The sequence below is a fragment of the Hydractinia symbiolongicarpus genome, chromosome 1, assembly GCF_029227915.1.
Source record: "Hydractinia symbiolongicarpus strain clone_291-10 chromosome 1, HSymV2.1, whole genome shotgun sequence".
NCBI lineage: Eukaryota > Metazoa > Cnidaria > Hydrozoa > Anthoathecata > Hydractiniidae > Hydractinia > Hydractinia symbiolongicarpus.
The window spans coordinates 9,310,470-9,338,370 of NC_079875.1; the positions used below are offsets into that span (position 1 = coordinate 9,310,470).

At 33.5% G+C, this 27,901-nt stretch overlaps 1 protein-coding gene across 1 annotated transcript; it reads left to right on the forward strand.

Moving 5' to 3' along the window:
* The first annotated feature begins 5,856 nt into the window (after window positions 1–5,856).
* Window positions 5,857–27,408, forward strand: LOC130636678 (DENN domain-containing protein 4C-like). Its single transcript, XM_057446481.1, has 36 exons — window positions 5,857–5,999; window positions 8,564–8,891; window positions 9,082–9,271; window positions 9,351–9,477; window positions 9,808–9,977; window positions 10,642–10,731; window positions 10,841–10,989; window positions 11,228–11,294; window positions 11,516–11,571; window positions 11,862–12,006; window positions 12,199–12,292; window positions 12,941–13,022; window positions 13,244–13,295; window positions 13,370–13,427; window positions 13,990–14,060; window positions 14,133–14,200; window positions 14,973–15,046; window positions 15,257–15,402; window positions 15,984–16,030; window positions 16,208–16,270; window positions 16,729–16,873; window positions 17,276–17,316; window positions 17,898–17,997; window positions 18,232–18,276; window positions 18,730–18,858; window positions 19,502–19,802; window positions 19,935–20,406; window positions 20,715–20,766; window positions 21,289–21,688; window positions 22,305–22,456; window positions 22,781–22,858; window positions 24,244–24,340; window positions 24,750–24,795; window positions 25,478–25,588; window positions 25,994–26,058; window positions 26,212–27,408. The coding sequence occupies exons 2-36, from the start codon at window positions 8,614–8,616 to the stop codon at window positions 26,370–26,372; spliced, it is 4,422 nt and encodes a 1,473-aa protein (XP_057302464.1). The 5' UTR covers window positions 5,857–5,999; window positions 8,564–8,613; the 3' UTR covers window positions 26,373–27,408.
* Window positions 27,409–27,901: the final 493 nt, after the last annotated feature.

The following is a 27,901-nucleotide window of genomic DNA, read 5'->3' on the forward strand; positions in this document are numbered from 1 at the left end:
AAGACCAACGCAGTTGAGCAAAATGAATTTTCTCAACTAGTGCGGTTGATCAAACTGAATTTTCTCACAGTTGGCATGTTCTAACGCTTCGTTCAGCAGTCTGAAAAAGTTTCATCGTTTTACACTAGATGTAATCTGACCTACCCGAACAAAACTGGTGGCCGCCTAATTTGAAGACCTAGCACGGAGAGGATCCTTGTTATTTAGTGTCAATTTTAATGTGTAGCGTATACTACAATTTTCAGTCTACCGTAAAATCATCCTAAAAAGGCAAGAAGCCTAGTAGGTTTTATATATTGAATGCATTTTCATTTACGAAATATAATAAAGTAAAAATATGATATACCATTAATCGTGTCAATTAGGTCACGTGCAGCAGTGTTCTCACACTCTAACCTGACCTGAAATTTGAACCAAAAAATCTTCATTCCTTTTAAAATCATTCTGACATGTTTTTTCGTACAATGTTGTTTTTCTATTGTTTTGAGAAATATTAACCAGTACGGATGTTAGGTAGGGTTGATTATTAGTAACTCTTCATTATTTAGTGTTAGTTCAGGTAATGTATAGGTCAGTGAGCTGAAGAAGCATTGTTTCGTATCTTTATTTAATCGCTGGGCAATACACTTTTAGCCAACCTCGTCCTCAGGGTCTTGTGCCCCCTGAGCCGTTATTGCGGCTATCAACTTTACCAACAAGGCAAAATGCCCTGGGAACGAGGTCGACTTTAGCTATAATCAGTACGAAAAAAGGTTAGCCTATGACCGCACATTTTGAACCTCGTTACCACAAGTAGTAATTTCGGCTCTGTTTATACCAGATTCACATAATTTAAACTTGTTAACGTTAATCTTTTTGAACTGACAGATGATTAAATTTGTCAGGTCAAAAAGTTTCACTAGTTGTTAGCCTGTGGAAAATTCACGGGTTCGCCCGTCGCAGCTAAGCTACCATTTTGCGTGACAGACAGACAGACGTATAACGGGCATTATAATATAGATTTTTTTTTGACTTATGACTCATCCGTCAGTCTTAAACCTTCCGTTTAAACGGGACGTGCATTTCATCCTTAGTTCAGAAATCTTGTAGCATTGCGTTTTACTTGGCGCTCCTTTCCCTGATTTTGAGCGGTCTGGCAGTCTATTTCCCGCATCTCTAAACCCTCCTTTTTGGTGTAATAGATTGAAAAAATAATCCCGCCTCTCCGATAATCGCGCATACAGGATTGTTGTAATTTCTATTAAGTACTGAATCTACTTTTGTCCTATATAGCCTCTGTAATTAGAATTTTACAACAATATCGAATGCTTTTAATTTATTTGTGTTTTTACGCATCATACACGGTCATTTACGGCAGGAAAAAAAGTGTGCGCATGCGCCATTATTTGTTATCAAATTTTCTGCCGCAAGCGATTCATAATGGCCACCATCGCACGTGCTTTAAATTTCCCTTAAAAACAAACGTTTTTCGAGCCTCTGCGGTAGAGATCATCTCTTAAAAAGATTTTATTTTAGTAGAGCAGGCCTTGGACTATACAAAAACTCTGGATTCCACTACCCGATCACTTTCACTTTTGTTGGGAGGAGACAGAAAGAATAGCAATGTTTTGATCATAAAATTTTATATGTTGGTGGAAAATGAAGATATTTGCCTTCCAACGCAAAGTCATGCTTTAAGACATGTTTTTCCTGAAAGCTGATAGCCTATTTTATCAAATAAAACCAGTGGTTTGTGGCTGCCACTTTTTTTCTGAAAGAAACTGGTCCTTGGAAATGACCTTTCACAAGACTTCATAAATCGGTAAATATCATTATTTTAAATGAGAATTGTGCACTCAATAAGATAAATATAAGCAATAAACCAGTGTTAGATGTGAAAAATGTTGTAACCTAGTTAAGACATTACAATATTTAATGGCTTCTCACACATTCCTAAGAAAAAATCGCAAAAACACTTTGTTCAGAATGAATAGTCTACGCAACCATGATTCCAAAATTGTCACTCGTGCCTCGATATGCTCGCGCAAGTAAGAATTATGTTAAAATTAAATATTACATGTCACCTATTTAGGTGACGATAGTAAAATCTGCAATAATTTAATGAAGATATTCTTTCACAAAAAACGCAAAAAAAAAATTATTTTTTTTAAGATGGATGTGGTAACAATTTGTTTTGTAACGTTTCTTTTTTATTCACATCCTGTTTTAACATCGTTAAAATCTTAGTCAAACAATACCACGTTTCCGTCCGCCATATTCTTTTTCCTGTGGCGTCGATGGCTGAAATCCATTATTTAAAACAACAAATATTGCCACACAAGGTTTGGGCCATAAGTTGCCAATGTGCGATGCAAATAAGACGATAATTGGTCAAAATTGTCTGCAAAGTGGACATATTTGATTCACATAAAAATTGTAGTGCGAAACGCAATGATTTCGACGTATTTACAACAGAAAGTTTTCGTTCGCCTAGTTAGACTACGGGCAGCGTAATTAAACTACATCATATCTTGTTTAGTATTTTATCTCTAACTTGTAAAATAAAATTTAGAAACAGTGTGAACATGCCAACCTGGGCGTTGGCGAAAGCTTGCTGAAAGATATATTTGGATATGTCGTAGATTTTGTCGTTCTTATTTTTTAACATCTTAAAAAACTGCTCTACCAACTAAACTACATCGTGTCGCCTAACTAAATGACTCGCCTAATTAGGTCATGTCGTCTAATTAGGTGTTTACCCTGACTGTTTCACAGTTCCCCAAAAGGGGTTAGGGGTTAGTTAGGGGTTTATTAATAGTTCTGCTAAAAATAATTTTTCGCAGCGAAGGTTTGTTTGTTAATGAAAAACCTCATACAAAAAGAAATCGATAATATTTTTCTATAATATGTATATAATTAACAAAACAACAAGTAACACTAAACCAGAGATGCTCCTGTGCATTTATTTGGACAGCATATCTGTTCGTACCCTGGAAAAAGTTTTTGACTTATATAATTGAGGCTTATGCGGAGTTTGTGGTGTCTGATAAATCATGAAAAATTTATGTTTATCTCGCCAAAAAAAATAGTTTCATCAGAAAAAAGTCAGGGATTTCACAGGAATATGTTAAACATTAACTCACATGTCTGTACATTTTTATGCACACTTTGCTATCATTTTACATGCTTTTTTATGAGAGCCTCAGGTTTTTTTAAAAGATAAGAGCTTTTTGTAGTGCCCTGTCGTTTGCTCAATCATTGTTTTCCAAACCAAAAATAACCTAGCCTGCGGTTGTGGTAAACACTGGAGCTATCCACAATCACCCAGAACCAGCTGGAATCTGTCAGAATGACCTAGGAACAGACCGAATTAACACGAACCAATCAGTCATTTGAAAAAAATATAAACAACTAGGAAAAAACGCTGGTGTAAATAGTGCGTTAATAATTGGCTCCGTATTAAACGTGTATTCCATAGACTTTAAAGGGAAAGACTCCTGTTAGGTATAAGACCTTCCAAGCCAACATTAAGAAATCGAAAAGGAGGACATTTAGTAAGAAGTTGGGAATTATGAAACTTTTTCGTACAAAAAAATACATTTTATAATGGGGATTTGAAAAAGAAACTTTTCGTTTTTCGGGAAGTCGGCTGTACGAGGTTTGTACCCGGGGTCCATTGAACGTTGACGGCTAGTCCGTTAAATTATTGAATTATAAAAGATTAAAAACGATTGCCACACATTGCACACGCACGCGTCTTCGTGGTTTTGGGTGATTCTGGTAGCTTATATTGTACTTTCTGTTTGTTCACATTTTAGGGCACCAGTGCCAAATTGTTCTATGATACAAAACATGTTGGCACGATTTCATTGAAGTAATTTTGACCCAACAATTCACAATTTCAAGCGTCATTCAAACGTGATTTGCATGTGAAGATTTGTTGACAGAGGCGGTTAAAAAAAAAGATGGAACAATGATGAAACAGAGGAGCTTGACGATTTGCTCGATTACCACTTTTTGTTGGATGTGTTTGAAATAAGAATGTATTCGTTAAATACAGATTATGAATTAAAATAAAAAATACTTGTAATAGCCTAATTTGTAAACTATTTTTATATAATTCAGATTGACTTTCGTGGTGAAAAATCTCACGATTAAGGAATGGTCTAGGCTGAAATGTCTAAAAATGTGTAAATTGTTAGCTTTCGTTTAACACATATATAACTGTACAATTTTTTTTCATTTGCAATCAGTTGCTAGTCTAACAACAACAACAATAATGATAAATATTTAAAGTGTTTCTAGCCCAGAAAATCACAAAAACCTATTGTTAGTGGATTATTTCCATTGGGGTCCACTGAGTCTGAGTGAAGCTAGCTTTCTCACATTTACGTTTAGTTTTAGCAGGCTTCTAGAAAACTAATCAAGACCAACCTTAGAGCTAGCTAAGGTTACAGATCAGATGAATTATTTTTTTCCTTTTAAAATTTAATTTTAGAAGTATAATATCGTTTGTTCTTTGTTTGTTAGCGTCTATTTTACATTTCTAATAGTTGTCAACCATTTTTTTTTTGTGAAAACGAAAGTGAAATGTATGGTGTAGAAAAGCTCAAAATTTTAGTAGTAAAAAAAGTGGCAGCTACTACCTAATACGATAGAACGCTCGATAAGGGATACATGCAAACAGGAAAAGTAATTTTTAGGCAAAACCTTGCGTCAGAATGTTGTACAAGAGTGCTCCTGGACTGGTAAATTGTGAACTAGCCATCCGGGCTTTTGTTGGACCTTGCCGTCTGTTTAGGCTGCCCCGGGTGGCAACCAAAGGCGAAATAGTAGTCTATGGTCATCCTTCTTTAGTTTTAAAAGGAAAAAATGTTAAATTTTCTTTTATTGGGCAACTAAAACAAGATAATAGAGAGTGAGGTCAATATCGATGACGTCATAATCTTATGCCGTAGGCGCTTTTTTTAAAAAAAATTTTGGCGCATGCGCACACTTTATTTCCTTAAAATCGCGGTTTTGAACGACCGTGCATAATCTGCGATTCGTGCTGATTGTTTTTCGTTTGAAAAAATAATCCCTTTTCTCCATTATTACTTCTTCTCTTCCACTTCGATCCCAGGGCCTGTAGCGTTGTATTGATCAAAAAAACACTACAGGCCCTTGTATCAATGTTGTTTTTCTCTTTTAAACCCACCTTTTCTCTAAGGATGAAAGCTAATCCTGCCGTGGGACTAAATACGGTATGTCGATAGAATTGAATTGATTAGTCAACTAGGACTGTCTCTCATCAACGCCGCGCTTATTGTTAGGTCCGACGTCTCACCATTCAATATGCAAAAAGAGACTATGGATGCAATATTGCAGACCAGGTATTGGAATTTTAGATGCAACAAAAAAAAATTATTCGGGAAAATGCACAGAAGAATGTCAAAATACTGAAGAGAATGTTTATACGACATATTTTTATTTAAAGTTAAAATAATTCACCTTAAACAAAAGACCAGAATTGTGTTTATGGACTTTTCGAGTTCATTCAAAGGGAAGTGTTTCACCCCGAAAGAAATGTGTCGAAAGAAGGAATAGTGAGCCATATATGCCATAGGGGCCATCGTACATCTTTGCGCTATAATTGAGAGCTGATTGCTTATTTATCCAGTAGAGGGCCGACTGGAGGAAAAAATTTTCCTGGTCTGCCTGCTTGTTGGAGACACCCTCGTTCTCGGGTAATTTTTTTGCCTTTTTGATATAAGTGAGAAAGACACTGAAACCGAGAGTGTGTTGGAGCGAAAAACGCTGGGGTCGGGGGTTCAGGGATTCCCCTAGAAAAAAATAACCTTACACAAGGTTTGCACCTTACGGTTAACTCATGTTAACGGTATCACGAAATTTGATCGATTTTGTACGGCAGTAAAAACAGTACTTTTCAAGACTTTGGAAACAAAAATGTTTTCATTCCTGTTTAATGTTGACCCCAGAATTTTGTTTGTCACGAAAACCTTTTTAAATGCTTGTAATATGTATGTATATAGTTTTTTGTTTGATTATGTGTGGTTAATCTTTCAGCTACAAAATAGCTTTAATATAACTATAAGCTAGCTAGGCGCTACTGTGTAGCTAGCTATCTTTTTGCCTTAGTCTGACAGAGAGAAAATATAATATATAGTACGAATGATGGTTTAGTTTTTTAGAAAAAAGGTTAACTCACACAAGCATGCTATGTTTGATAATGCATGACTTTCTGGTTTGATGTCACATAACTTCATGTTTTGATATTATCGATTCCAGCATGACATTATTTGTTTACTTTTCAGCGGTAAGCTTCTCTTGGCTCTGGCATTTGCGTGGCTGGAAAAAAGATGCCAGGATTTGATAAAAGGAGGTCTTTTACTGTGGATTTTTTCTAACAGGAACATCGTTGAGGTTATAAACTATTATTGAGTGTAGCTAGGTTGATGCCTTCTGATTTATTTGAATTCATTAAAAGTCCTAAGAATGCCTTTGTGTGAGAAAAAAAGATAATTAACTTGCTTCACCTAGCGCCCCATCTTTTTACCTGCCACGCAAATGCCAAAGCCGAAAGAGCTTACCACTGAAAATGTAAACAATGGAATTCCTCTAGAGATGAGTTTAAATGTTTCCGTTTTTCCTGGATGCTTATGCATTGGCAAAAAAAATCAGAAAAATTATCAGGAATAAAAATGCAGTCTTTATGTGTAGAAAGTCTAATTATGGTAAAAACTTTAATACTGTGGCTACTAGCATCTTTTCACTGATATACATATGTTCTAAATCTAAACTACATGCATAATATATACAAGGTTTTGGAACTAGCTATGCTTCAGACCACCCAAGCAAGGGCCGCTAGGGTTAGGGTTAGTTTTGAAAAACAATTAGTTTTGTCACCCTTTGGAAAGAAACACCATTTCCAAATTAGCTCAGACATATTTAATTTCCTGCAAGTGGAGCAAGTTAGACTTGGAACTTTTGTTCTCGATAGTGAAACCTACATAAAAGTGCTAAAATGAAGAGGCTATTTCAAGAAATTTACGGTTTACCTTGAGATGTTTTATACTCTTTTATATCAACATTGTATTTTAAGCCTGTCAGGTCAGGTTTACATGAACTTTTAACAAAAAGTGAATATGTCATTGGGAATTTTTTATGAAAATCTTTCAGGTATGTAAGTCCAACTTGTAAAAGTGCCTCGGGATCCCTTTAATCTAATGAAGCCATTACAGTGCATCTAAAACTTTGATGCTAAATAACTTGGGTAATTTTCCCAAACCTGGGTCCCCAAACCTGTTTCGGAATGTTGATGACGTCAATAAAAAACCTTTAAACCCTAATATCTCTGCAACCGTTTGTCAAAAGTACATAATCCTATACATTTTCTTGATCAGCGTTTGAAGGTCTACGATAAAGGAAACAGATATAAAAATTTCTAAAAAATTTTTTTACGTTTTTGACAGGCCATTGCTGACATCAGCAAAATTTTTGAACCCCTATATCTCATTAACTGCTCATCAAAAGCACATGATCATATATATTTTCTTGATAAGCAGTTTAAGCTGTACACAGTAGAGGCAACGTGAAAAAAGGTTCTTATTTTTTTGTGAATGGGTTGCTGAAGTCATCAAAATTCAAATGACGCTTCTTTTTCATTTTTAACCTGCCTCAGTGGATTTTTCGACAGGCTTTATCGTCTATAGTATATATATAATACAATAATAACTGAATACTGCAAAATATTGCCAAATGTGTAAAGCACTGACTTGCATGGGTTGATCACAAAATTATAATTCGAAGCCTTTGCATTAGTCACTATTTCACTTCGCTTCCATAGTTTGTTACCGTTTTTTAAACATTTTGAATCAAGGAAAACTTATTACCACAGTTTTTGATGATAACAATCAATTTTTTAATGGTAGTGAATTCGAAAAATGGTCTGTTGAGACAGACAAAGATTTACAGGGTATCAGTAGATTTACTTGATCAGCATTTTAATACACTGCTTCTATTATGACTAAAAAATGTACACATTAGCATATTCATTTAAACTTAAGGAGAGAAACTTCAAGTAGGAGTTGAGGCCATGAAAGATAAAAAGTTTATCTCACCAGGAAAAGCGTAACACAAACATGCTGAATTCTTTTTCATTTTTTTGTAGAAAAATTTGAATTGTTGCCATTATGCAAAGGTTCTTTACAAAATGGCCATTTTTTTTCTTTTTTCCTATAGTCACTGGCTTAGACAGATTTGGAATTGTTCTGATGGCAATAGCATTTAGAAGCAAGCAATACATAAACAAACTGTGCATTGTTGGTTGCATTGTAGCAACTGTAGAAACAATTTTAAATCTTCTTTATTGAAGAATAAGTTTTACCAATTTTCACACAACATTCTTTGTTGTTTCTATTTTCTTTGTGTATTGTTTTTGGGAAATTATGTAAACGTTTATGTCATGCTATCATCTGTATATATAGTATTTTGTTTGTTTTAAGAGTGTATTAAAACATCTTTGTTTTAGCATTTGTTTAAATAAATTTTATTTTTTAATAAAGAAGTTTTTTTTACTTTCCAGGAATGCTCTCTACACCATGGTTGTGTCAAGGAGATAAATAATTAAACAAAATGGTTGATGACTCTTCTCCCCAGGTGGCAAATTATTTTGTCTCCGCTGGTTTAAATGATTTAAAGAAACCAGAATGTGATGCAGAGACCTTGGAACCAATCACCGACCTTGCCGTTATTTTTAAAAGTCTTGGTGAAGAACCACCACCTGGGTATACTTGCATTGAAAATACACCAAATGGTTTGACTGCTGATTTGAATCATGGTTCCATCCGTACACCACCATGCTTTATCTGCTACAGACGGGGAAGAGATAAACCACCCCTTACTGACATTGGGTAATTATATTTATTATTCTTATTATGGGACCCTGTGTCATGACTAACTTATGTTATTTTGGTTCTGTCATTCACACTCAAATATATAAAGAGAATATAGATGGTTTGCAGCTTTTTATAACTATCAGTTTTTTGGTAAGAGCAGCTCCATTTTTTTAATTCATTAATGCATTACCATTTTCTACTGTAGAGTTTTGTATGAGGGTAAGCAACGTCTTATGCATGGATGTGATATTGTCCACAAGACTCCAACTAAACAAGTAGCTAATGTTAATAATGGCAGCAACATGAGAATTTTTATAACGTATCGAAGAGCGTCTCCACAGTTTGCTCATTCATCGTTAGCTGTCATTGAAATATGTGTCATTATTGCAAACAAGGTAAGTTTTGTTTTATTTAGAGCCTTTCAATCTCACTATGTGTTCAAATTTGTCTGATAGCAGTGCTTTTGTAATTTAGGGTGAAAAACCACCACATGCTTTCTGTTTGATTGAGAAAAACTTAAACCAAGGATTAGTTGGGTCTGAAGTATATCTTTGTTACCGCAAATCTTTAGCACGGACAAACTCTCTGTCTTATCCTGCAGGTAATATTCAGACATTTTTCGTTATTGTGGCTAATCTTCATAACTACAATAATTCTTTAATTTATTTGATTAGAAAGGCAAATATTCAAAGAAATAAACTTTGAATGGCATGCCATGTGCTGTCCCTAAAAACCAATAATTGTATATATATATATATATATATACATCTTAAACCCTGATCAAAAAATGTATATAATGTATAAATAATATATAATAAATATACAAGTAATAGCCTGTAACTTTTAACCAACCACTTGTCTCTGATCATTTATATTTAATCATAATTTGTACTAACATTGTTGTTTAAGTACATGATGCGTGTTTATTTAGAAATGATCAGCAGATATCCGTCTGTTGATTGTGATGCTTTTCCACTTCCTGATGAAGTTGCTTTGTTCTGCATGCCTCTTGGTGCTGTCGTAGAGTGTTGGCCTGAAAAATCTCAGCCACCATTGCCTATTTTTTCAACATTTGCATTAACAGATGCGAAAGGGGAAAAGGTTGGTGTTTTTGGTTAAGTTTTTTTACAAAGACATGGTGAAAAAAAATTAGGTTGTGTTTTTTCGAGGGTAGCATAGTTAATGATATTACTGATTTACTAGTCATTAACCCGTGGAAAAATCCACAGGGTCACCCGTCCTTTATATATTGCACTTCGTGTATTCGTAACAAAAAGACAAACAGATGCACAAACAGACAGACGACAGCTATTATTATAGAGACTAGTGGCTAGCTTGTAAAGAATCCTTGTTCAAATTAAAGAAATCAATCTGTAACAAACAAAATACAGCTATTTTATGCAGGTGTTATTAAAATGGAAAACTTTTGAGATTTTAAATGAACAATTTAAAACTAAATAGAGTTAGAATTAAAAGTAAGTGCAGTGTAGACACTCAGGTTGACCTTAGGTAATTATTTTTGTTTGCTAATACTAAAAAAAATTTTGGTCAATTGGTCAGCAAATATTTATATTGGCTAATCACTTTTAACCAGGCAAAGGAAAATTTACTACATGCTCAAATCAATATTTTCCTATGTCTGCAATTTTGCTTTGCTTGCTCCTACAGCTATAGTTTATAAGTGCAAAGTTGATTTTAGTAAACACAGTGCTTCAATTATGACATATACAAATTGCTTGTTTTTATGCACACATTGTTTTATCAGATTTATGGTGCTGGTGTCACATTTTTTGAAGAGCTGCAGAAGGAGAAGTTTACTGATGATGTGTACAAACTAATTCAACAACAGAAAAAGGTAAAACGATCTGTTTTATAGTTGCTTTTGTAATTTCTATAGATCGTTTACAGGCTAATTTTATGAAAAGTGGTACATTTAGAAATTTCCACCACTCTGTTTTATTTAGAATCACAGAGGCGAAAAGAAATTAGTTGCACAAACTAATAAAAGCATTTGTTTGTTATCACGTTATCCTTTTTTTGATGCTTTTCGACGCTTCTTGATGTCATTGTACAGACTAACAGTGTCTGGAAAACAAAGTATTCCAATTGAAAGGTATTTTCCAATGTATTTGTTTAAAAGCGGGTGTATAATGCAAAGGAAAGGTCAAAATTATGTAGAAGGAATTAACAACAGTAAATATCAGCATTTACATATTTATTTTCAACACTGCTTCTATTTTTAAGAAAACATTGCCTTAAATGAAGAATCAGTTTGTGCATATCACTTTATAACAAACTAAGTTCATTTTTTTTGTATAGAAATTATTTATCTTTTTAATGTTGTTTTTTAGATATATCTCCCACTTTATGCGTAATGTTCCCTTCCCAACACCTCAGAAACCAATAGTATATGTACAGGTACGCTGGATAGAATTTGACATTTTTCTGAAAGCATGTCAAAAGCCTTATTTTTTAATTTAAAAATAGCTTTCATAAATAATTACTGCAGGTATATGTTAAAATCGACATCTTATTTTATTATTTTTTATGCATTTTTTATATACAATGGCAGAAGTTCTGAAAATAAATATTTATATTCACCAAAATTGTATTCACACTACATACAATAATTTTTATAGATCACTCATGAAGGGTTTGAATTACAAGAACCATCCCGAGGACCATTACCAGTCAGGTAAGAACGAAGTCAGATCTTGTTTGCAACATGTTTTTTTGTAGCCATAGTTTTATAAAACTGATTTTTTAATAAGTGCTTTGCAAATTTCGAGGGGCATACTGGCTAAGAGTTTCTCCAGGAAATACCAAGCTAAAATATATATGTTTGTTTTTCCAAAAGAGGTGTCAGATATTTTTTCTCTGCAATGTGTCCTGTTAAAAAAAAGAAAGAATTGTAAATTACAAATTACAAATTGCAATCAAAAGAGAGAAAGTGAAGATTTTTAATATTTTTTACTTTGAATTTAGTGGGGCATCTTTTACTGCATTGTTACGATGTCTTGGAACTGACAACACGTTGGTATTGTTGTACTGCATTCTAACAGAGCAGAAGATTCTAGTGCATTCTTTGAGACCTGCCTTGCTGACAAGTGTGGGTGAAGCCTTAATATCGGTATGAGCAATAGACAATTACTATTTATTCACAAACTTAAAACATATAATGTGGAGAGAAGCATATTGTGAAAGATGTGTTCAATATAAAACTGCATCACATAAGAATGGAAAAACATTGATAAAAGAATGAATAATATTATGTATTTTCCTGATTGATCTTGTTCTTAATAATTTAATGCTTTGTTTTTAGTTGATTTTCCCATTTCAATGGAAGTGTCCATATATTCCATTATGTCCACTGAAACTGGCAGACGTACTGTTTGCTCCTTTTCCATTTATATATGGTATGTTTTCTAAACTTTTGTTCTATGTCACATGAAAGAAAACCTGTACCTGGATGAGAAAATGTCATGTGATTAAAATTAATTGTTTATTTTACAAATTATGCTAAATCAACACAAATTTCTTCTTAGACAAAGTTTTTGTTCTCCTAAATACAATGGCTAGTGAATTCCAAATGTTAAATGAAAAATGTATGAGAAGAAAATTTACTACATAGAAAGAGGACACTGTAGTATCTGTAATAAAAGTAACTACAACTTTCTGGGCTGGCATGTTAATTACTTTCCTGGTACCAAAAATGACATATATGGGGCTTTATAGCAGACTGGTCCCAAGCAGATGTTTGCATAACATCACAATTTCTTTTTAGAGGAATAAAAAATGAATGATTTTTGATTTAGCCATATTTTCCTTACTAAAAAATGACTCATTAAAAAATACTTTATATTACTTGTCTATTTGCAACATGGGTGGCTAATTCATTTATATATGTCATAATATGAACAGCCCTAACTTAGGGAGTAGCTTCTAAAATGAAAAACTGATAACTAAAATATATTTTTGTGATAGTTGTAGGGTTGTATTCCCAGTAAATATCATGGGAAGCCTTTACTAATATCTAAAAAATTAATTGTTTACATTTTCACTAGGTATTGATTCTCGTTATTTTGATCAATCAAGTCCACCGAAAGATGTTACTTGTGTTGATCTTGATACTAATATGATAACTCAGTAAGACTTTCTTAGTCATGTATTATGGACTGTTTGCTTTATGTTTGTTGCTAAAGTAGGAAGACAGGGTTTAAAGTAACTAACACAGAAAAACGGTCAACCACAAACAAAACAGGGTTATTTTTTTAAGACTGTATACAGCAATCAATCTGTTTTTTGTTGCAATTTCTACTGTCATAAATTTGTAATTTGCCCACACTGTGAACAGATTTTTATTACAGGGCTGTTGATCCGAAAGAATCAAAGTCAGCTACATGGAAGTCCTTGCCAAAGGTAAATTTCATTATTGTTTTTTATGCTCATCCATGAAAGTACATAGTTAAGTTGGAAATGAAACTTCTATTTAGAAACCTGGAAAAATTATCAAAGATCGACTTGATGAGCTGTTTCTACAACTTTATCAAGGTAACTCATAGTTAAAGTTGTGTAAATTTCTTGCATTTCCATTGGAAATTAATTACATGCTAACAATTGAAACTGAAATTAGTAAAAAGGCAATTTAAAATTCCGTAAAAGTTTGTAAATTGTATTTGTTATTATACTTTAGCTGTATAGTCGTTTTCTGCTGCAAATTATTTTCTAAGCTTAACAAAGTGTAATGTCCAGCTAGAAAAAAATCTTTTAACATTTTGTTTTTTTTGTTTGTTTCTTTTAATGTATGATTTTGTTGGTTTTGTTGATTAAAGGTGAGTTTCCACTTACATAAAAAATGATCTCAAATCATTTGATATCAATTGATGTGAAAGCAGGATTGCTTCTTACTTTTTGTTGATTGATTTGATCAATTTCGTCTAAGTGGAAACCCAAAGTGTAAATAAGTGAAAAAAGCATTCAACTTAAATGATACTGGTCCATTTTACTGTTGCACTGTAGTGTATGTATTAATAACAATTGAATATGAAATATATGAAACTAACACTTGCTGAATTCAGAATTGCTTAACTTGTTAAAATCTCATTTTTCTCAGTTGCAAATGAAGACAGTAACACAGCTGTGGAAATGGCACCATTGGATGATCTATCCTCAGCTAAGAAAAAAGTTAGTTGTGGTATCCCCATTATTAGTAACATCGGATGCAAGCTTTGTTTTAATTGAAACTTTTTTATTCAGAACTACATAGAAGTTAATATCAGAGAAGCATTCCTGCGGTTCCATGCTCAAATTCTGAAGGGTTACAAGTAGGTTCAGTTTTTTATCATTGTTTGAGTTTCCTTAATTCAACATAATTTTTTTGCCTGTTTTGCAATTTTTGTTAGCAAGTTCGATTTAAAATAAAAAAAGGATAAAGGGATTTAATGTTTAATTCTGCGTGTACAACATTCAACTTGTTGAAGTAGCTTATTTGATACATTGAAGTGTTTACTGTTTTTTAAAACTTTTTAAGCACTATCAACAATCTTTTAGTGAAAATAGTGTGTTTATTAATAATTGAAGAAAATGGAACATTCATGTCTGCAAGACTGTGGTTGTGTTAAAAATCGAAATGTAAAAGATAAATAAATTTTTTGTACTTTAAGGCATTTTGGGAAACGGTTGTAAAGTAAATAATGATACTGAAGGTGGGTGGTATATCAGTCATTCCTGTTTCATTTTTTTGTCATATGAGCGTGCATTAACGCATTTACAAAAAAATAGAAAATCTTTTTACACATACACGTTTAAAATCTGCATGGTCAGTACGTTGTTGCTAACATTTAAAAGAAAATGAAAAATCTATGCAGGCTATGCAGTGTTTAGGAAACAATAGAAACCTATGATTTTTATTACTGGTCACTGGTACTGAAAATTAGATTGTTTTATAAACGGTGATGTCTGGCATGTTTTCATTTTATTTTTGTTCACGATGCCAATGTCTGTTAATTGTTGTGTGTCAAGATTTTATTCAACATTATCAGATGCTGATATATCCTCTACCTTGAAAAATATTCCTTTATGTTTTTGATGTTTTAGACAATTTCTGCTACCTATCACATCACGGCCAGATATTGGATCTCGCGATCTTACAACTTTATTTGACTTACAGGGTAATCTTTTTTTGTCTTGTTTAACATATTGCAATTTTTAAAAATAAATGCATATGGAGTAATAGATAGGTGGGAAATCAAACTTCACACATTTCAAGGAAAAACTTGTTATTTTATTTGTTTTTTACCATGAAGCTCGTAATATATTCATCATTATGTTTTGTTGTAGAACCTGATAATATGGCAATTAAGTTGTTGTTTTTTGATTAGGTTTTGTTAGGAGTCGTCCAAGAGGAACCGAGAGATTCTTTCAGCTGCTCACCAGAACTCAACTTTTTAGCCACTTTATCGAAACTCGTTCGTTATCATCCAGCAATGACGCAGTATTGGCATTTTTTGATGAATGTATTGAAAAAGTAATATTTCTTAATTTTTTTTGTTATTATTTTCTGGTTATTTTAAAACAATAGTAATAAGACCATTTTTTGCTACAAAAATGTCTTGACATGCTCCGGTATTTCTGATACTCCAGTATACAGTGCAGGTTTTGTAATTTCTCCTAAGGTATATTAAAAAAATTGCGAACAGGATATTTAACGAATTCGAGAAATTCCACAATTTTTCTAATCCAATATCCAATTCAGTTGTTTGCGAAAAAAATTCTAAAATAGTTACATTCAAGGTAAAAATAAACTTCTAAGGACTTCAGGGGATAGGTAGGTCGGATTTTCTTGAGAGTAAACACCAGATTTGCAAAAATTTGTTCTTGAATAACGAAAAGAAAAAAGAATTTGTGAAAATTCCCACCTTGGAAAAATAGTTCTGTTAACATGAGAAATAAGACAAGCACTATCAATCTGGATATTTTATACTGTTTCTTGTTATTAGCGTGTCTTTAGTGTCGCCAGTTTGGCTTATTATTAGGTCAGATTGAAAACATAAACTACCCACACTAAATTGGAGTAACTAGATATACAATCTTTTACTTTATTTCTAGTGTGAGACTAATGGAAGATTACTACATTCAAATGCAGGGAGTGGAAGGTAAGAAATTCCACAGTTTTTCAGTCTCATAAGTGTAGGAGTGTTTAACACTGTAGGGAAACATGCTCCCGGTTTAGTTGCAGTAAAAATAGGTCTATTTCCCACCAAAATAACAGGGTAATAACACCTTTAAAGTATGTCCACCATTATTCTGAATTATCAATTGTTTTTTTTTAGTTTTACAACAGTCGTTGTGACAGCACCAGACCTATTAGGCTTACCACCTGGTGAAATGTACAAGTAGGTATTTTGTTGTAAAGATGTTGTAAACAAAAAGAAACCTTAACCATCATTTTGCCATGTTGCCATTGTATTGTTATGCATGCTATTTTTCTGTAACATAATTGTCTCCTTGTTTGTTTGCTTTTTCATCATGTTTTTTTCATTATTCTGTTTCATTTATTAAGTAAAGGATCACTACAACACATGTCAAATAACTTTGGAGTTTATTATTTAAATGTTTTTACTCGTTCGTTCATTCGTTCGTTCGTTCGTTCGTTCGTTCGTTCGTTCGTTCGTTCGTTCGTTCGTTCGTTCGTTCGTTCGTTCGTTCGTTCGTTCGTTCGTTCGTTCGTTCGTTCGTTCGTTCGTTCGTTCGTTCGTTCGTTCGTTCGTTCGTTCGTTCGTTCGTTCGTTCGTTCGTTCGTTCGTTCGTTCGTTCGTTCGTTCTGCCATTTATCTATTTATTTATTACTTAGATATAACGGTTTCCCGAAGTTACGCGAGGATTTGTTTGCTGCTGTGAACCCGACTCTACTCAATTTGAAATCAACAAATACAACGACTCCACCTCGATCACCTATGGTTGGAAGAACTATACATGAAAGACAACAGGGATCAATTGTTAGTTACATTCTTTCTTAAGATAAAAATGTTAGTTTTGATGAAAATAAACTTGTAAAAATCCAAGAATATTGGAATTCTGCTTAAATAAAATTTCCCACATAATAAGACAACTGGTATACAAGTTGGTTGGTTATTTTTAAAAACCTGTTTCTTTTAGAAAAAAATTTACTGGTGTTAAAAAACCTCACCAACTAGATAGCTAGCTTTTAGAAATCATGATTTTTTGTTTCTAGCCATGATCAAAGTTACTTTAAACTGGGCTTTGTCTATTTACAAAGTAGCCTTGCTTTAAAATTATCTCTATTATACAATTTACTATTTTTTTTTTAATTAATTTCAAGTTAAAGGTAACTTGTGTAATTAAAAGCTGGTGTAATTATTTTTATTTTTTCATTTTAGAGTGCGAAAAAACAAGCCAACAGTCCAACTCTATGGGCAAGGTAAGTTTTATGTTTATTTCTTTCTAATAATACGTTATACCTTAGGTTTTCAGGTATTCCTCCGAATTGACATATTTAATAACTTAATTGATATATCAAATTCTTGCTTGAAAATATTTTACCTTTATTGACGGGGCGTTCGCCAGCTTTTATTTTGCCCAATAGATGGATAATTCCCAATTGAATTGGAACTAGTTGAATTTCCCAACCATCTATTTTTTTAATGACTTATTTTCCCTTGATGTTCTCGTTTTTCAAAACCTACCTGACAAAGTCAGTCAAAAACTTTTTTATTGCATACGTGTTTTCAGTTTTTATTTATCAAAGCATGAAACAATGAAATGGTTGGCATTTAATGATTTGATTGATATTCGATCGATGTTGCAAGAAATTTGTTTCGGAAGAACTGTTTCAGGCATCTGAAACAGTTCTTTCCTTAGAAGACTCTTAGAGAACTTCCTGGTTGGAGACTAACAGTCTTAAATATGAATTTATAGTTAACACCCTGTGTAAAAGTATCTTAGCCCTACTAGCTAGTTAGTAATTACTAGCAGTTGTAAATTACGGCGTGTCTCTCATAGATGTTTGTTGGGTCATTGCTATACTATATGGTTCATCCATCTACCAGCTTATGTAAAGTTTCATTACAATAAAGAAAATATTTTGTGGAAAGCCTTTGAGGTATAAAATTTTAAATGTTTTAGACTACAAATTTTGAATTAGATAAGGCACAATGTTCAAATACTTTAGAGAATTGTTTCTATTTTCAATTGATCGTTTTTGTTTTAGGGATTTTCACTCCCAGAATTTAACGATTAATAATAAAATTTGCCACTACACTCTTTGTTTAGTTTTTTCTACAAAAATACGTGCATTTCTGTTGTGATTTTTTAATGTAACCTTTATTACATTCAGGTCCTGCAGAAGATCAGTGAGACTAAGGCAAAATTACCAGACGAAGTAAGTTCTTATCGGATATGCAGTTAGATTTTTCACATTTTTTAACCTTTTGACATTTGTCATGCTTTCTCATTTATCTGCCTGTCTTAAGTGACTGTGTAAACACTCTAAGTTTGTTAATAAAGATAGTTCAAATGCTTAGGAAAAGATAGATCAAAGATAGGTCAAAATGGGGTGCTTATCATACAAAACCCAAAACGTCCTAAAAAACCTGTGTCTGTGAAGAAATACTGCTGTTTTACCATAATGGTCGACCTTTAGTGAAAAAAATATTGACAATGTTATTACGAAATTTGGCGATGTTTAAGCTCTTTACGCTCACATTTTAAAGCAAAATGCGTCGAAATACCGAGACTGATATTGAATGCTTAACGTAAACAAAATTTTTATATCACCTTGTCTAAGTATAAATTGTTTAGTTTGTTTCTTAGTTGTTATTAATTTTTTTCTCAGGTTTGTTATCGTGTTCTGATGCAGCTCTCTGGACAGTTCGACCATCCAGCGTTAGCAGTGAAAGTGTTGTTTGAAATGAAAAGAGTCGGCATACAACCAAATGCTGTCACATGGGGCTTCTATCATAGGGTAAGTGTCACGTAGAGCTTCTATGATAAGGTGAATGTGGCATGGGGCTTCTATGATAGGGTAAGTGTAACAGGGGGTGACTATCAGGGTAAGTGTTACATGGGGCTACTATCATAGGATTATTGTCACATAGGACTAGTGTCATAGGGGAAGAGTAGTCACTAAAGTGCATTTTATTATTCCTTTTAGCTCCAATAGGAACTTCGTCCCTGTTTGCCATTTTTTTAATCTAGGAAAATCATCCCATTTTTACTTTCGTCACCTCTGTATAACTGTACTTAGATTGAAATTCCGTCCTATGATAACTTTTTGCTATCCTTCTGACAAGCCTGTTTCTACTAGGCTGTGTATTCCGAGCAAAATAGTGAGCAAAATAATTTCTAAGATTATTGACCATCAGAGTTTTTTGCTGCACCGTATGTTTTTCCAGTTAGTTAGAATCTTTTATTTTCTCACTTCGTGGATAATATCGCCCTTGGTGAGGTTAGTGTAAGCAGAATTGGCCTAATTTTAGAATGTTTCTGTATGTTATTTAAAATCGTGTCTATGTTTATTGAATTAGAGATTGCACTGTGGAAACAACTCGCTGGTTTTGTCACAACGTCTTAAAAATATAGGAACACTACTTTGATTTCATTTTCAGGCAGTGCTTGATGGAAAATGGCTACCTGAGAAAATCCGAAGATCTCCTAAGCAACTGTGGAACAGACTTCGTATTGCTCTTATGGCGATGCATGCTTTTCAAAAAACTATTATGCTGAAAAGAAACAACAGTGGAAAAAATCTCTTGATTAACTTATCTGACTCAGACGAGAACTTAAGGAAAGATGCAAATTTGCTGATACCATTGGAAACATCTAGTGTTGGCACGGGATCGGATGGAGGCTATAGTTCAGGACTACTGTCAACGGAGGACTTAAGTCGTCAACAACCTGTTGCTGGAGGTAATAGATTAAAGGAAGTGTAATTAAGCCCTTGGTGATAGCTGAAGTATTTTTGTTAAGTTGTTTAAATAATTTTCTGACAACTATTTCCTAGCTTGTTTTGTATTTAACCTGTTCCGTTTTGTGTCTTAGGATTAATAGATCTTGGGACAGCATTATCAGATCTATCAATCAATTCACACAGCAATCAAGATCTGTCGGCAGTCAAAAGTCACCGACGTAATTTTAGCATGTCTAGTCAAACATCAGAAAGTGATAACGAATTCACCAACGCTCCAGCGTCAATCACCCGTACAACACGTCGTCTTAGTGAGACATCAATTGGTTCTAATTTAAGCAATAACGCCGGCAACAATAACAGTCATATTATCGTCTGCCACGATGGCTCATGGCAAGATCTGGGTAGTTCCTCACATCAAGGTTCAGCGTCAGATTTATACGACGAAATAGGTCCACCTTCTGTTAAAGGTGTTAGTACAAAGTCCGACATAGCTCTTGAAGCTGTTATATGTAGTTGTCAAATCTGCACGACGTGCGACAAAGTTATATATGATGAAGAAGTCATGGGAGCATGGAGTGCTGATGATTCGAACTTGAACATTTTGTAAGTTAAGTACCTTCTTCCTTCTATTTACAGCCTGTTCATAACTCCATGTTTTTCTTTTGTGGCATTATTGCTTACATTTTCCTTGTCAAACTCAGAAAATAATGACAAACGCCCACCATTTCGATCCGTCGGTAGGTTGATCAATCTACATTTTGAAGACACCTGTGCTTGCTTATCCACAGCGTAAAGGGTTGTTAGTTTAAAAAACTTAATGTGAATGCCATTTCCAATGTACATATCTAACTGTCACGTTTTAAAATTATAAGGCGCATAGTTGATTTTAACTAACATATAATTATCCTTAGATGTCCGTTCTGTCAAGCCAAACGAGTTCCCAATCTACAAATTAAAGTAAAGGTAACTTATTTCATTTGTAATCAATGTCAGTTTTATTATATTCGTAAACTTTATGTTGTTTACCTTAATAGAAGAACTGTTTGCTATTCGCAAATTGCAATTTTACAGTAAATTGCAAAATTAAATTTGGTCAATCCATTGTAAAAATTTCGCAAATGTTTTTAAGGCGAAAAAATATTAGAATTCTTGCAGACAATAAGTAAGACGCTGTTTTAAAGTGTAATTTATTCTACATGAGATCTTGATACCGTTTTTTCAATATACGCTCTTTTGTTATCATAAAGTATCCAAAATATTTTAGAAGAAGCATTCCCAGCGCAAACGCTAGTTCTGTATTTTTTGTGACAGCTTCCAATCGCAACATTAAGTTCCACATTTTAATCATTTAGATTTTTTACCTTGATCTACGGATAAAACAAATGCTTTACAGGACAAAAGAATGCTTGGCAAATCGTTTTTCTTAAAAGAATAATTCCGACAGGTCTGACAGAGCTTTAAGTATGTTAAACCTACTTTTTTCAGGACTACAGAGGACTCGCATCTAAAAAGTGCAGTTCTGGTAGCTTAAGTTCGGACGTATCTTCTTCAAATGTCAACGACACAAAATCATCTAGTAATCCACTTCTTACTCGCAACATAAATGTCAACAACGACACAGCTTCCATAAGCAGTACTACAAGCGGTAGCAACGCTAGTGAGAGCAGTACACACCAGTTGGAACAGTTCTTCTCTTCTGCACCCGCTCCTTCCAAAGCAGTATCGATCAAACCTACTAAAAAGTTGAGTCGTGATATGATCATCAGTAGTAGTGCACCAACCAGTGCGTCATCTAGTCCCGTGTTAGGATCTGGTGGTCGACGCCAAGCTTTTTTTAAACACAGGAAATCGAGCAGTACAAGTAGTAATTTCAACATGTTTTTAGGTAAATATCTTATTATTATTATAATTGGTAGATGCTTGATTTAACGCCCTCTTGACAGCTATAGATTAAAACCGCTTCCGTAAAGAAGGTTTGCTTGCTGGTTATGGGATAAGTATTATTGGTTCAGTACAGATGGTAATTTAATTTTAGTATGGTGGATAAAAATACGTAACTTTAAAAACTCTTTATTTTCTTACAACTTTTGAATAGTAACTACAAGGTTGACTTTGTCAAAATTATGTTCATACTTTTTTCTGGATATCTTGTTTTTGTACATAATTTACAGGACTGTAAGAGCTCTCTTCGATCATAAAGCATGATGTATTTAACCCTTGCTCTGTCATGCGTCTATTATTACGCAATATCGCGCAATTTGATGCGTGCACTTTGAGCCGATGGGCTAAACATATTGAAGTGGGCTTTTGTCTTAATTAGCACCCCATTAGGTTCAGCGCTCCTTTATAGAACGCTTTTTCCTGAGAATTGTACCAAGTTAATTAATGGAGTATCCATTGTAATAGTTTTTTTGTTATTCTGAAAGTTTTTATTGAACTATTACATAAAATTTAAATAGGTTTCTTTGTTGTAAGTATTTTTTACCTTTTTATTTCCATAGGTACTCCTGAAGAAAAAATGGTCACTTCAGTACCCTATTTAAGTCCTCTAGTACTAAGAAAAGAATTGGAAAACATGTTAGAAAATAATGGAGACTCGAAACTTCAAACAACAGACATTGTCAATGAGAAACCCATACTGTATTGGAATTTAGTAGGTTTATTGTTACTATTGTTGTTTCGCTGTTTTGTGACGGTATGTCATCAGTTAGAAGACGAAGTCTAAATCCAGATTGTCTTATGTTATTCTCGACATTTGACGTTTATACTTGACGCATGTTGCACAATTCCAACATAATCTCCATTTTTTTCTTTCTCTAACTTCAACTTTGAAAGTTGATGCAAATCCCTTACGTTGAATTTATACACATTTTCGGTAAATATCTCACACCCTTTATGCTAACCATTTGCTAAGTAGCTCTGTCTTCAACCCTCAACACCCTTTCTACACACACAATTTTACACGGCGTTATTTTAGGTGTGGTATTTTCATCGCCTTGGTCTTCACAGTCATCTACCTTCGTTTCTTCTTCATTCGTACAGCAGCGAAAACGAAGTAAGTTTGTAACTTCAGCAATATATTTTATTGTACTGCACCAAGAGTAAAGTAAGTTCTTGTAAGTCATTCGTACTGCAGCGAGAGCATAGTAATATAGCTCGGTAGCGATTTTTTTTCATTCGTACAGTAGGGAAAGTAATTTTGTAACTCGGTAGCGATATTATTCTGTTGTACAACAGGGAAAGTAAATTTGTAACTCGGTAGCGATATTTTTCATTCGTACAACAGGGAAAGTAAATTTATAACTCGGTAGCGATATTTTTCATTTGTATAACAGGAAAACTCAGTTTGTAACTCGGTAGCGATATTTTTCATTCGTATAACAGGAAAAGTCAGTTTGTAACTCGGTAGCGATATTTTTTAGTCGTGTAACAGGGAAAGTAAATTTGTAACTCGGTAGCGATATTTTTTATTCGTATAACAAAAAAAAGTCAGTTTGTAACTCGGTAGCGATATTTTTCATTCGTATAACAGGAAAAGTCAGTTTGTAACTCGGTAGCGATATTTTTTAGTCGTGTAACAGGGAAAGTAAATTTGTAACTCGGTAGCGATATTTTTCATTCGTATAACAGAAAAAGTCAGTTTGTAACTCGGTAGCGATATTTTTCTGTCGTGTAACAGGGAAAGTAATTTTGTAACTCGACAGCAATATTTTTCATTCGTACAACAGTGAAAGTAAGTTTGTAACTCAATGGCTATCTTTTTTATTCGTATAACAGGAAAAGTAAATTTATAACTCGGTAGCGATACTTTTCTGTCGTACAACAGGGATAGTAATTTTGTAACTCGATAGCAATATTTTTAATTCGTACAACAGTGAAAGTAAGTTTGTAACTCAATGGCTATCTTTTTTATTCGTACAACAGGAAAAGTAAATTTATAACTCGGTAGCGATACTTTTCTGTCGTACAACAGAGAAAGTAAATTTGTAACTCGGTAGCGATATTTTTCTGTCGTACAACATCGCAAGTTATTTTGTAACTCGGTAGCGATATTTTTCATTCGTACAACAGGGAAAGTAAATTTATAACTCGGTAGCGATATTTTTCTGTCGTACAACATCGCAAGTTATTTTGTAACTCGGTAGCGATATTTTATAACTTTTTGCAATACATTACAACACATTACTTTTCTTGAATTAGTCAGGGGTACCAACTTCTGATGGTTGATTTTTGAAAGTTTTTTATGAAATGTGCACAGTGTTTTGTTTGCACTCCTGCCCATTTGTTTTTGAGATGTTTGTGGTAAGAAGCACGTGAAGTATTGAAGAAGAGAGTCTTGTTTAATCGTTAATACATTTTCAAAAAGAGATGGAGAATTGTTACTTGTACATTTTAAATACATAGAACACAGCAATAGTAAATATTTTGTTTTATATTCAGGATGGCAATAATAGAGAAGTCGTTGTATCTACATCTTGGGATGTGAATCGTCAAACGGAGCATTTTGTTCCATTGTATATGTTATGGAATGTACCAGGTTAGTCAAAATGTATCAGGTTAGTTGTGAAGTAGTGTGTTTGCAGTTATGAAGAACTAGAAATGTATTATTGTATTCGATTTAAAGCAAACTAGAAGTGTGCCGTGATTGCAGCACGTGAAGGGTGGTCTTTTGCGGTTGGCAGTTTCGGCGGTATTGGAACATGGGATCGCACCCTGGTAACTACTAGGCAATATCCTACAACCATCAAATTTGCACTATTTCAATTTATGGATAAATTGCAAAAAAATATTATTTTTTTCTTGATTACCTGATACCTTAATAGAGATGCGGAAAAGCTCTCTGACCTTTTTTTATTATATTCTTTCTCATCATCAACTTTGAAATTTATCTAAGCCATTAAAATTAAGTAAGGGCACTAGTTTTTAATCTTTTTTTATAATTTTAGATGAAAAACAATATTTGGTTGCAGAGAGAGGCTGGACATCCAGAAGGTAATGTTTTGATACAGCGTGTGGTATTTGCACTGAGCTTATCAGTTTCTTTTTTTTGTTGGATTAACTTTTACTTTCTAAGGGATATTGTTACTTCTAAGATAGTGCTTGTACACTATAGCCTGTCTATAGTGTACAAGGTATATAGCTAACACACGACTATAGAGAGCATGCTATGCAATAAACGTATGACTATAACAGGTAATGTTTTTAATTCCCTTTCAAATTACGGTCAAACTCTCTATAGAATTCGACATATATTGGACGCCGGTTTAAAAGTCGATAGAACACAGTGCCAAAGTTATGAAAACTAAGACACCATTTGTTTGTATCAGACTTTTGATAATTAATAGAATTTTTTTATGTACTTCACAACCTTTTTTGAACGTACTGTGGCAAGCGTCTATAGCACACCTTTTTTGTATGGTTGCTGTCCTTTATAGACAGGATGGACTGTAAAGTCATTTCGAACTGGTATTATATTGGTTTACACTAATTTTGGGTCGGCAATAACCGATAGGCTTGGTTGAAATAAGGTTTGGTAAAAAGATAAATTTTAGTTCTTTAAAATGAATTTTTTTTAAAGGTCAAGATCGTTAGAATTTAATTAGGCATTTATAATCTTTCATACTTTTATCTTAACTTTGTATTTTATAGGTTTAATTTGTTTCTTTCCTTGTAGCTTGCTAACTGCAATTTCTGCGCATGTGCAAAAAAATGACGTAGTAAACCCGATGAAGATGTTATTGGATGAAAGGTCTCGACAACAGAATCAAAACACTGAAGTTCATTGGTACGATAAGTTTATAATCCTTTCAAATGGTTTTCTCAAATATCCTTCAGAAGAATCTAAAACTATGTTTTTGTGTTTCTTGTTATTGCCTCCTTTATACGGCCACTTAAGGCTAACTACTGTTAAAAAGCCATTCCTTAGCCCTTTTATTTTAAACGCTTGAGGACATAAGTCAGTCCAAATTGTCTGTAATATCATAAGAATAGGGTGTTAAAAATGCTAAAGGGCGCTGAAAGGCGTTTTTTACCAAATGTTGCAAAGGAGAATGCAAACCAAGTTTGATAAAACCAACACAACAGGGGCTTTTTTACCCTACACAATCCCTGTTTGTTCCAGACATGAAGGAGTGGTGTTTTTGTGAAGTTTCTTTCCTTTTCAGCAATCGGATTTATTTTGTCGTTTTAGGAGTTTATACAGAGAACTGTTATTTTTATCACTTTTGTCTTGTGGTGCCGAAAATATCGATGTTGGTAAGTCGTCCTTTACTTTTGATCAAACTTTTTGAAATAGATAGCAGACATAGAAGACATGTAGACGAACCCGTCAGTTTTTGTGCCAGACAGAATTATATTTCCTTCGAAAAAGTCAAAGTAAGTCTGTTAATTTTCCCCGTTTTTTGTTAGATGCTTTTGATCGTGAATATAAAAAAGCTTACAAGGAAGTTGCGCGTGAGTATTCCGAGCGTTTGTATCCCGACGACAAATCACCGACAATAAAAGCAGTATTTTGTCGCCAAGCGTTCGCAGCACCGACGTTGCAACCGAGAAAGGCACAACTATATTAAATATTAGCAGTTATGGCAAGCCCCGTGTGTACAAAAGTCGAAGTTGTCTGACCTTATGGAAAAACAATGTCTATTCGTAAGCTGTACATTTGGAGTGTTATATCATATTTCTTTTTTATTTAAATAAAGTTACGGATTATTTTTATACTTTTTTTAACTATTCAGAAAGTTTAAATTTTAATTTGGATTATGATTACAAAAAGCTGTAGATTTCTCGTTTAAATCAAAAGTATTAGTTATCCAGGGTCACGCAATAAAAAGATCCTAGGACCATTTTTTAAAAGTTTATAGGAATTTGAACTGAGTGTCTATGATGCTCTCCATACACCTCTCTTTCTATTCTCATACTGTTTTTTTTATCGTATGCACGTTGTATTATAAGAAACCTTAGGCTCAGAAAGGCTAAGTTATAAGAAACTGATACAACAGAGGTGAGACGGAATAAAAAAGGTGTTTATTGACATGGATATTTAAATATATATTGTTGCAAGCATAGCAAGTGACTTATTTTACGATAATGTAAAGAAAGGGTTTTTTAAGGCCAAAAAAGAAAGTTAAGAAAAATTTAAGGCTGAAATTTTAAGAAACTCTATGCTCAATCACATGCTTAATTCTCTTATAAAAATGTGTATTGTAATTTGTCAAAATATTTTTCTCTATCACAACAGATGCAAAAAAAGAATTCATTAACGCCTATCTACGTTTTGACATCAACTAAAATTCGACGCCATTTCTGACATAAAACACTTGCTATTTGTTTACGATCAATCTTTGACGAATAGATTTCTATTTTTTAAGTTCTATTGTATTCGCCGACATTGTCGTCAATGCAACTGCGACATTATCGTCATTGCAATTTCGACGCAAGAAAAAGGCGATATGTTAGATTTCATTTCTTTCATCTTATGTATGGTACTCTTTAAGAATATTTATCATTCCGTTTGTGCACGGAAATATAACTGCGCCGTGAAAAAATATTTTGCAATATTATCAAACGTCACTCTATGGAATATATGTAGTATTCTTTTGACTAAAATGTTCTTTTGTTATTCTTTCTTTCTCGTCGTGCTTGAGATTAACAAAAATGGGGGACAAAGAGTCCTGCAGCGAGATTATTGCACAGAACGCCTAAATAGGTTAACCTTGACATTCCGATTATCTTGAACAATACATATTGTAATTTTAGGGTGATCACTACTCTTGTAAACTCCTTGAAATGGAAATGCTACTGAACTAGCTGGATAGTTGCAAAAAGAAGAAGAAAATAACTATTCCAAATCTAGCTTTGTTTAGGTCCATGATATTACTTGGATAGCTCGTAAGAAAAAAATGGACTGCGACGTTTTCTTTCAATTTCTAACATCTCATTGACTAATTCAAAGTGGAATGTCTTACCTTACCTCTCTCAACATTTGACATACGAAAACAAAACTGCCAGTTTAATTTGTTTTTCTTTAAGTCAATTCTAAAGTTTCTTCACCTTTTAGCATATAGGAGCAGTATAACATTTTTGGTGCGCTTACAAATTT